The sequence below is a fragment of the Aptenodytes forsteri genome, unplaced genomic scaffold (genome assembly GCF_000699145.1).
Source record: "Aptenodytes forsteri isolate BGI_AS27 unplaced genomic scaffold, ASM69914v1 Scaffold15, whole genome shotgun sequence".
Lineage (NCBI taxonomy): Eukaryota > Metazoa > Chordata > Aves > Sphenisciformes > Spheniscidae > Aptenodytes > Aptenodytes forsteri.
Genome location: NW_008795129.1, coordinates 3,563,364 through 3,574,919, shown reverse-complemented (window position 1 = coordinate 3,574,919; position 11,556 = coordinate 3,563,364). Strand labels below are relative to the sequence as shown.

The following is an 11,556-nucleotide window of genomic DNA, read 5'->3' as shown; positions in this document are numbered from 1 at the left end:
GCGGTGGGTCTCTCGGCGGGGCGACGACTGCCGAGAGCGGCGTTAGGGCTTGTGCCCGTGTTGTCCTCCGCTAAGGGTTAAGCATCCCTGTAACCGGCTGACTTGGTCCTGTCCCGTTTCTCAGGTGGCAGTCGATATGGAGTTTGCCAAAAACATGTATGAGTTGCACAAGAAGGTGTCTCCTAGTGAGATCATCTTGGGCTGGTAAGTTCTCCTTCTGCAAGAACATGCAAGCAGTTGTGGTGTTCCCTTAAACTACTTGAAATAACACATAAATCCTCCTTGTCACAGATTGAGAAGCAGAAGCATTAATGCTTGTGACAGTAAGATCTTGCAACTCTTGTTATAGAGTCAGTTGTAATGCTCCTGCAGTTCATAATAGGAAGAGATGGTATTGGAGACTTACAGGGTTTGGTTTTCTTTATATCTAGGAAAGGTATCACAGAGGAGCGATGAGTTAGAGAATGCATGCACGGCTTTGTTAGAAGAACTTAGCCACCTGTAATACAACCTGCACCACAGAAGATAACTGGTTAGAAAGAAGGGAGAACACAAAAGAGTAGCTTTAAGTACTGGGGGCCTCAGGAGGAATCGGTGGTACCAGCTTGAGCATGCAGAAGTTCTCTGCTGAGAAAAGGTGGAAGTACTTGTGTGGAGGATGCAAAGCAAGATCGGTAGGGTGTTATGGGAACAGGGTCTGTGTCTGAGTGTGTGGATAGCTTTATTAGTCTTCTCATGCTTCTCTCATCCTACAAAATAGCTTAGTTCTGCTCCTGTGGAGCAAACTTCATCAACAACCTTCTAATGGCACAGCAAAGTGCAGTTCTAATGACAGGAGTTTTCCTGTGTGTGTGAGGAGCTAATTGCAGAGCAGTTAAAGGAGCTAGATTAACAAGTTATACCTCCTGCAGAGAGACGTTTGATTTGTGGAAGATCTACTTGGTTGGTCCAAATTTGTTTGGCATGCTTTGACTTACATAGAAATAAAGAGTTGGTACAGAACATAGTGACAGATAACTGAATCTTGGGTGTCTGATGTCAACTGTACTTACTCTTTATGGCTGGTACTACAACACTGGCCCTGTACATGTTTTGGGCATGGGTGTGCTCAGCCTGTGACTCCTACAGTTCTAGGACAGCTGGCCATAAAACTACAAATTCCCTAGTTAAAACACTTCTATTTAGTATGCTTCTGCAGTTCAGTGTTTGGAAATCAGTGTGTTAGGATACAAACCTGTTAAATATCAACAATACCAAATATTGGGTACTTGAATGTTGGAAGAATGGCTCCTCAACCTGTGCTCTTTTGAAGGTATGCAACAGGTCACGACATCACGGAACATTCTGTGCTGATCCATGAGTATTACAGCCGGGAAGCGCACAATCCAATCCACCTCACTGTGGACACGAGTCTCCAGAATTCACGCATGAGCATTAAAGCCTACGTCAGGTACTCTGGGAGGCTGCATTTCTGGGAGGGGAGCTATCTGAATTACTGAGAGAGACCACATCAGGGTAACAAGAAACGTAGTGGGCTGCAGTGTCCCATTTTGGACAATACTACGCAGTAGCTAAAACACAGCAGTGAGCCAGGGATCATGGCTTACTTCTCATCGGAATGTCTCGACCGTTGTATGTAAGTTGAAAGACCTAACCTTTCTTAAGCTGGTACCTCGTTGGGGTGGGGAATTGTGACTTAATTAACAGTGTTCTGAACATCTTCGTGACATTTCACAGGGTTGACATAGCTAGCACTAATGTCACTAACTTCCATCACACTGTGTGAATGCTAGCCTGTAGTCACTGGGCTTTATTGCTCAGCAGTTTGTTTATACAAGTTGGAAGATTAGTGCAGTTAAAACATAATTGAAACAGCATCTTCTTGATCAGTCTTTCTTCCCCTTAACCCCTTCCATTTTTACCAACTAATAATGCAGATTAAATACTGAGAAAAGAAACTATTCCACCTCAATGTTCTTCCCAGTACTGGCTGAAGAGCTCTTCTCTTTAAGGAAAAAACCTAGCCTTTCTTTGTAGCAGAAGTCTACAGTTTCTTGACTGTGCATCTTCAAAAAGGAAGCTGTTCCATAACATCTTACTTAAAGCATAAATGGACTTCAAATACTTTGAACAGTAGGAATAATAAAGTGCTTTGTACTTGAATTTTTGTCATATTTATGTTTGTCCCTTAAGTGATTTCTCAAAGCATGGAGTATTTCAGGATAGAAGAATACCTGCTCTATAAGCAAGAAGGAACTGTGGCTAAGAAGATACTACTTAGCTTTTCATGCATTCATGCTGACAAATGCCAGACCAGCTAGGAATATTCTCGGATGAAAATGAGCAATTAATAGTATGCCAGGACTGATTTTCTGTCCTCAGTTATCCATGGTCTGATTTTGGTGAGAATGAGTAACCTACTCGTGTTCACACTTCAGTGCTAACAGAGATCATTGAGATGGAAATCTATTACTCCTCCCTTAAATACATCCATGCTGAAAACGTTTTGTTGTTGTTGTGTTTTTTTTTTTCCTAGTGCCCCAATGGGAGTCCCTGGTAAAACTATGGGCGTGATGTTCACACCTCTAACAGTGAAATATGTTTATTATGATACAGAGCGGATAGGAGGTGAATGTTTTCTTCCTATTTTGGTTATAACCATTGTTGTGACACTGTTCAAATGCTTTTTTTACCCTGGTAAAATTGCCATTCTGGGAATTAGACTGTCTTGCTGAAGCTATCCTAAAAATCTTCCAACAAGTTAAGGATTTAAACTGGTTTCTGTGGCAGTCAGTTTTTTTCACTGATCTTCCTTTTGCTTTCAGTGGATCTTATCATGAAGACTTGTTTTAGCCCTAATCGAGTGATTGGCTTGTCCAGTGACTTACAGCAGGTGGGGTCAGCGTCAGCCAGGATTCAGGATACCCTGACCATGGTGCTGCAGTATGCAGAGGATGTATTGGTAAGGCCAGCTTTTTATGAGCCAGCAAATAAGTTTGATGTAAGCTTGTGCGTCTTGCTTTTCTTTTTATATATTCTCTTTCTGGGTTATAAACTTACCGAGTTTTAGTCACGTTGAAGTGTATGTTTCTTATGCTTAGTCTGGCAAAGTGGCTGCTGACAACACTGTTGGGCGTTTCCTGATGGATCTTATTAACCAGGTGCCAAAGATTTCACCAGAGGACTTTGAGACAATGTTGAACAGCAATATCAATGTAAGTTCATCATCTAATTTCTTCAGTGTATTGCCAGCAATTTTGAAAATTTGTCATACAGACACAAATTTGTCTGATCAAAACAATCTGTCTTTTCATACAAACATGTTAATAGACAATACAGCTCTTTCTTGTCAGTAATTTGATGTTTTAAGAGCTGAAGGTGGATAAAGGAGCTCACCGTAATAATCTTGCAAGCAACTGCAAATAAGAGAATAAGAGGAATTATGCAAGTAATCTGAAAGCCAGCACCAATTCTTCTTTTAGAGTGATTGGACAATACGAATTACCAAGCTTACAGCAGTATGGATTTCAAGGATAACTGGTGACTTGCCAGCTTCCTTTGCCTGAGCTGAAGTTCTGTCTTCTTGCGTAACGCTTAGGACACGAACAAGGTTTTAGTGTGCTACTTTATTTCTGCAACAGACTTTTAGGAAGTGAAAGCTAAGTTTCTGAATGTGTTGTTCACCCATAGTCTGCACGACCAGAACTAATTTTTAATTTTGCTTATACCCTTTGACTTGCCTGGTTAACATGGGTGAACTCAGAGTTAAAATTTCACAAGCAGTGTTTCATATTCTGGGAATACCAAAACCTTCTTCCTGCGAGGGAAGCATTCCTCAGGGTAGGACTTTCAGGACTAACAATATTTCTAGTAGCTGTAAACTGCTTTACAGGTGTTAAAAATTGAACTCCCTAACAGGCTACCATCTTTTGTTAATATTTCTGATCACTGGGTTTTTTCTTCCCCTCTCAGGACCTACTGATGGTAACCTACTTGGCAAACCTCACACAGTCACAGATTGCTCTCAACGAAAAACTTCTGAGTTTATAAAGAAACTTCTTCCACCCTACGCTTCAAAGAGCCTGAAGAATGAGCAGATACACTTTTCTATGGTGGTGTTACCAATTTCCTTGGACCGTAATTTAATTACCTAGGTGACTTGGTTTACATCTTTATTTCCATTGCCCTGAAAAACCCCTAACATGGTTTAGGAAATGAATGGGAACGGCTGCAGTTTAGTTGAGCCAATATGTTAAAATGGAATACGTGAATCTTTTGTCTCCTGGGTTTACCTACTTGTATAACAAAATACAGCTTTATTGTAAGAATTTATTTGAAATAAAAGTTCCATTGCAATGGCAAGAATGGCTTCTGTCCAGAGAAAACTGTTCTCACACTTACTGTATAATGAATCCACTGTTGAAAGAAAGGGGGATAACATGGCATCAGAAAAGAAAACTAGAGTGGATGCAACTCAACTCCAATTCTGCAGACTTCTTTGCAGGTTTTTTTCCCAACTGTTAAAGCACACTGAAAGCGTGGCTTCTTGTGGTGCACATAATATGCTTTTCCATGGAGGACTACAGAATGGTCACTGGTTTATTAGTGGTGCTGTGTATATGCCCTTCTTCAGCAGGGTACTTGACAGAGTGAATTCAGTTTACATTATGGTATCATTTCTATGCATATCTGATGCTTTGGGAAAGGAAATCAAGGTCAAGAGCATTAACCCCTCATAAAGTGGGGGGTTCAGAGAATTAAACTAGCAACTGAGTTCATGGTTAAAAGGGCTTGAAAAGCATTTGTGGCTGAACAAGTGTGGCTACTGGAGTTTCCATCTTTGCAAAAGAAGAAAAGCACAGCAAAACTATACTTAATGAAGTTTTGAGGTTAAAAGTTGGGTGTCATCAAATAGCAGCATCACTGCTGCTAAAATTATGTGAACAGAAACTTCCCATTTTCTCCCCAAAACCTATTTCACATTAAATGAGTTCTAGCTGAAAGCAAGCCAATACCAATCTGAGCTGTAACTTTTTACAGTCTCGGCTAATAACATTACCTTTAGAAGTCTGTTCAGCGGTACTGAGGAGGTTTTGCCTAATAGAGTAAAACTGTCCCTCTTCTACAACATAACTGTTCCCACCTAATTACTAATGACTATTTCTGATGCCTCACATTTGTTTTGGTAAATGAATGTGAAATGTTAGAGAAGCCTGCAAAGCCAATGTTCCCCAGAATAATTTTTGTGCTAATTTGCCAGATAAATCCAAGAATGGGACTCGGGTTACAAATCTGTAGATCCTGTACTGGTTGTTCCAATCTGGAGAATTCCCCCACTGACTCAGTGCTAAATTCCAAGTTCTAATTGCAAGGACAAGGTACATGAAAACTGAAGGTGTAGCAAAGATTCTAATCTCTCTGAAAATGTTATTTGTGAGCATTAAATAAGTGTTAAAACTCGGCTCTTGTTTTTTATTAGTCTGAATAAAAATGTTTTGTTTTCCCTTCTCTTCTTTAAACTTAATATTCGTAACCAGCCATTTAACTATTTCACAGATTTTCAGGTCGGGGTGTTTATTAAAGTAAGCCTTGAAATAGGTGGAGGAAAAGAGCAAGCAGCAAAGCTGGGTAAGTCAGTCTCTCAATTACTGCAAAAAAGTTGCAGGGGAGGAAAAGCATCATAGTCTTTCCCTGATCTCTCCTCTGCAGTAAACTCTTGCCATTCCCTGTTGGGAAAACTGATAAAATGTAAGAAGAAAGGTTTTAAATGCTCTACAAGTTGAATAGCTACGCTATTTAATAAGCTGCTATGCACAAAATGCCAAGTTCTGAGAAGAAAGATCAGTTTGTGATCATTGATACAGAAAACGTATTGCGGAATTTGCCAGTCAGGTACTTACAAGTACCTGAAGACTAATGATGATATGTCATTAAGGGACTGAGGTTATGTCTTCCTAGGCAGAAAGATTCACTGCAAAGTAGAGGTGTCGGAAGAGCCCACAATCCATAGATTCTGTTGTATGCCAGGCAGCACAGTGACAAATGCTTGGAATTGGAGTAGGAAAAAAAAAAGTTGCCCTTTTAAAAACTCTGTATCTGATCCCATCCATTGTGTCCCTTTTTACTGGGTAAATGGCACATTGTGAGCCTTACTTTGACTCAGGAATTTTGAATGCCTGATTTCAAATTTCAGTGGCCACTCTTACGAAGGACAATATTGCAAACACAAATGTAATGCATCATTTTGCTTAATTGTATTGTACGTATTTGCTGTGTTATTACCTAGGAGACTGAGGCATTCCTTCTCTGGAGTTTGAAAATCTAGACAGGAATTCCTAAAGGTATTTTCAAATTGTTCCACTTTACGGAAATCTAAAAACATGAAGTTCAATAGAAAATGTGGTGGGAAAAGCTTGGGAGTCAAGAAACATCACCAAGGATTTCAAGCTTTAACTTGCTATTGATTTGTAAACCACAAACTTCTTGGATTTATTAGGGGACTTTTTCCTTTTTTTTGTTTGTTTAGGATGCATTGCTCTAACTAACTTTGGCAAAGTCTAGCTTTAAATAGTCAAGACATAGTTCTCTGGGTATGCTTCTATATACACCGCTTATTATATTTAGTCATATTAGTGCCACCACTAATGTAATAAAAAAACTTTTCTAACCTCTGTGACATGTTCAGCCTTTTTCTTTTCTCAGATGGCTTCTCTGAATGAGTACAACTTTCGTGGACATTACTGTATTACCTGTTTATTTCTGGCAATGTACATGTTTTCCTGGTAAGTATTAGGCTTTAAAATACCTTGCTTAAATGGCTCTGTTACCAGCTCCTAGCACTCAAGTATTTAATTGCTCAAATGATAAGATCTTTTTTTTTGTATCCTGGCTTAGTTGAGCTGATCTTGGGTTTTTACCTCAGCATGAAGTTCTCCTTGAAAACTTCTTTTCCTCAATATATACAACAATATTCAGAACAGAGTTTACTGTTACAATTGATTGTCTTGTTCCCTTTGGGTATACTGTGTACTTAGAAAACTTGGAGGAATGTATAAAATCAGCCCACCTTGCTGCCTTGGACCCTCTCAGACATGTAATCTCACAGTTAGCCTCAACAAAGGAATGGAATTTCAGCAAAGCATCTCTTGGCAGTACGAAGAGGCAATGAAACCTTGTGTTTTTTCAGTGAGCACGGTGACCTCTGACAACCTGCAGTTTAATTAGCATGCAGACATTATGCTTTGTTCTGACATCTTCCTAGCATAGTAAGACTGTGCTTGTTCGCATCTTTGAGCAAGTGCACGTGAAACCCACAAGCACATGAAAGTACTCTGTGTTACTTATCAGAATAAATACTTGCAGGATGAAGTATCTTTAATGGAAATGCCTTCTTAAAATTGCAGGAGAGAGCTGGTAATGCTCCAGTATTTCTTAAATGATCACAGTCTCGGCAGTAGAAAGAAGATGATGTACCACAATGGAAATTGCAGATACCTGATGGGAATTAGCTTCCCTGTGCTCTGTTGTGCTGCAAGGCTTGCAGATGACATTTAGATGATTCTTCAAGAGATATTAGTGGATAGGCAGGTACGCAACTGTCACGTTTCCTATGACTGCTATCAGGTACTTAGGATCGATGCTGCACAGAACAGTTCTGGTGGTGGTGACTAGGATTAGAATAAGATCTAAAGGGAGTCCTTGTAGACTATTGTGTTACTGCCGGTTTGCTGGTTAAGCTAAAAAGCAATTGAAATTTGACATTCTAAATTCACGTGACTGAAGAAAAGGGTTAATACTATGTGTTTCTCTGGGTAGGGAAAGAAGTTTGTGCTGCTAATTTGGTGTGTTTAACAGACATTTCATTGTTGCCATCTTCTCTGGTTCCCTGTGTCCACTAACTTTACCTTAGAAGGGGTTTCCTGAATCACAAATTTAGTTCTTTCCTGTCTTGACCAACCACATCTTAAATTCTATTTTAAATATACCTAAATATAACTCCTTTGTCCTTACTAAAGTTCTTATTTCATGCTCTTCCTGGTATTTATACATAATCTGTTATAGGTAGCCATCATACTGTAGCCTTCATTATACTAAACATATTAAGCTTTATCTCCTTTCTTCTGATGCACTGTCTCTGCTTTGATCTCTTAGCTGCCCACTTTAAACTTAATTTCAGTCTTTCTTGAACTTGAGTTTGTAAAGACCATACCCATATCAGCATATAGATCAATGAATATAAGAATACATTAATACTTTCCTGTTGTAAATTCCTTGTTTGCCTCTTGGTGTCTGTCATGTAGTGTGATTCAGCACCCCAATCTTTTGCCCCTGCTGTCATTTGCAGCTGAACTCCAATTTGCCAAGAAAATCATTAATTTAAATGCATGACCTGGCATTATGACACCTTTTAATTAAAAAAAAATCTAGATCCACATATTTCTCCTGGTTTGGATTATTCTCAGTATTGGTGACACCTCACAGTTTTGTCAGCAGGTATCATTAGCTTATTCCTAACTTTTGTGCCCTACTCAGTTAAGAAAAAACTTGGAATTGGTCCCAGGCCAACTTAACAGAATTCTACAAAGTCCCTTTTCAACACAGCCTTTGTTCTTTCTTACAAGATCTTTATCCTTGCTCATGCTAATTCCTGTCTTCTGTAGTTTAACTAATTATGGGTTTTTGTCAAGCCTTCTGCAGACATGCAAGTGGTTTATACCGAATTCCTCATTTAGAATGTACATTGTGTCAAACTGACCCAGTATGTCCAGTGATTGACCTTTGATAAACCATGTGTTTCGTTGTAAGCCTTGGAAAGTGGAGATAAGACTAGTTGTTCTATATTGTTGAGAATAATGAACTTTTTGCTATCTGCTATCTGCAATTTCATACTTAAAAAAAAAAAACAATCCATGCTGCCAGAATTACAATTTAATTTGCTGATTGTTTCCATATACTGGGATGAAGGTCACTAAGTTTGCATTGCTAGTTGAGTCATTTAAGTTTCTTGGCAGAATACTTAAGTCTGCTGCAAAGTAGACTTACACACTTTGGTGTGTGATTTCGTGAACCTATAGACATATGCCATCTATTACTACCTAATCTGAAATGCATGGTTTTAATCCTAAAGATTAAAAAGTAGATGGTGAAAAACGTTGGACATGCTGCTCTTCTAAGTAGTCTGGCAGAACAACCTGCTGTTCTCCTTCTGTGCTTTGAGGAAGGGTGAAGCTTCTGTTTTTAGTGTGGTTCCACACAACAGAACTAGAGATCCTGGTGGCAACTCAGTTGCAAGGTTTGTGTGAAATCTTGATGTTTGGACTACAGTAGGTGGAGCCCTAACATGACTCACTGGGTAGTGACTCTCACTTGAGCAGCTAACCAAACACATGGCTCTTGCTGAAGTGAACTGAACTTGCTCTGCTCCCTGTTCACATGGAAGGTTAACTCAACAGCTAACTTTGACTATCTGCATTTTAATTACTGCAGTCACAAGGTAGTGTAACAGGAAAAGTATTTTTAGTACATAATTTAGACTTGGATCACTGCAGTATCCTGTTGGTTTGTTACACTTTGACCTATGGTTCAAAGCTGACCAGATCTTGTTGCTTACAGCAAACTGTGGGAAAGTTTGGGTTTTTGTTTGGTTTTTTTTTTTTTTAACTGTATTGGCTTTGGCCGAAATAGAACATCAAAAGTAATGCTTCATATTAAAGTGGAAAATAATGTTCCAACCAGGATACATAGCACAGAGAAGCAGCAATGCTTTCAGTAACCTATGTCACAACAATAAATTACTCTGAAAAAAAAGTTTTGTTTCGGCTCTGTTGATAGCACCCAGTTAACACAACTACGTAGTTGAGAGCCAAGTCCCTCCAGACCAGAATTCTGTCCAGTGTCATGTCTTAGCAGAAGATGCAAGGATATTACAAAAGAGAGGAGCAAGAGTTTGTTTCCCAACTTTACTAAGTTGAATTTTCTAATAGTGAGAAGTTGCCTTGACACTGCATGGGGTTTTAGAAGCCTAAATGTACTGACTCTAGCTATAGTAACAAGCCAAGGGATTTCCTTACATATAGGGAGTGAAATTAGATGACCACAATGGTTCCATTCCATGCTTTAAAAAAGTCATTCCAGATATTCTTGTTAACATACAAGCATACAATGCATTTAACATAGATTCTTCAGACATATGCCATTTTATTTAAATGTTTTCTCTTGTTCTTTTCCCACTTGTTTGTGAAAACTGATTGTTCCTTTCCTGAATAGCTCAAATCCAAACAGTCCACTAAATGGAAGAGAGAAAGAATTGTGTATTTTATAAATGTACTTGGTTCCCATGGAAACAGGGATTTAAATATATACATGTCCTGAAAGAAATGTGTTTAACAGAGCTGAAATAGAGTAGACATACATTGGGAGTGTCAGCTGAAGAATGCTTTGAGGATTAAATTCTTAAAGCTGCTCCTGATGCGTTCTGGGCAAACAAGGGAGAACAAGCCCAATTTTGCTGAAGATAGGCCATTTATTAGATTCTTTATGTGGCTTTAGATGCTTTTCATTTGAAGCAGGCAAACGTGGTAAATTATTACCCACCTGTTTTCTGCTGCCTGCACTTAATGCTGTTTTACAGACAAATAGAGCAGTGGCTGTTGTTTCATCTAGAGCTCAAGTGCTGCACCAGGTTACAGGAAAAAGTTGTTTGCATTTTAATGGTCTCTGAACTGCTAACATGGTTATCATAAAAAAAGTAGGAAGTTATTTTGAATAATCTCAAGTAACCAGTGCAGAATATCATGGGTGGATCCTTCAAAAATTGTATCTTGCTGGTCAGAATCTCTTATGAATAATTAACCACCAGGTAAAGGAAGGACTATGTGTAAGTAGTGTCTGTTCTAAGTATATTAGGAATAAACATTACAATAGACAGAAACAAAACACTAAGTGCACTTCCCACAATTGCATACAAATGACCGTAATTAAGATTTCTTTCTAGAGAAAGGTATGTAGTAGTCAAGACAATCTTACCTTTATGCCCTGTTGGGACCTAGATCCTGATCTTGAGTAACTACAGAAAAAGGAGCAACTCCTCCAGCTCCACTTACGTCTTTTATATACTTTGCCTGTTACACACTGTTGTGGTGGCCTAGATGACTTGGCTGACTACCTGCCAGCTACTGAACGATGATGTTGATCTAAAGACTCACGTGTTACTGGATAACAGACTCGATTTAGAGCTACACGCATTAGGGCTGAACTCCACTGCAGTGGTGCCGTAAGGAAACTGCAGTGTGGACTTCTCCCTTCGTTTCCTAGGCGGGTAGCTACGGACTCCCGCGGGACGGCATCGCCTGGCGCTTCCCGTGTTGAATGCTTCCCCCGACACAGCTCCACTGGCAAGTCGCTCTGCGTTTCTGTGGCACTTGTGTCTTTGAACTTACCTCTCAGCCGTTTTGAAGGAGAACTGGGTGTACTGCAGCTTCCCTTCAGCAAGATGGGGCAAACCTGCACAGATAGGAAAGGGGTCCCGGGTTAGCAGGACGATCGCCACCGGGAGCC

General features: G+C 39.5%; 1 protein-coding gene across 1 annotated transcript; it reads left to right on the top strand.

Moving 5' to 3' along the window:
• The first annotated feature begins 126 nt into the window (after window positions 1-126).
• On the top strand, window positions 127-6,670 carry EIF3F (eukaryotic translation initiation factor 3 subunit F). The gene is made up of 6 exons (XM_019471744.1): window positions 127-204; window positions 1,313-1,450; window positions 2,537-2,628; window positions 2,826-2,962; window positions 3,102-3,215; window positions 3,973-6,670. Exons 1-6 carry the CDS (start codon window positions 137-139, stop codon window positions 4,048-4,050), a joined length of 627 nt encoding a protein of 208 aa, XP_019327289.1. The 5' UTR covers window positions 127-136; the 3' UTR covers window positions 4,051-6,670.
• The last annotated feature ends 4,886 nt before the right edge of the window (window positions 6,671-11,556 follow it).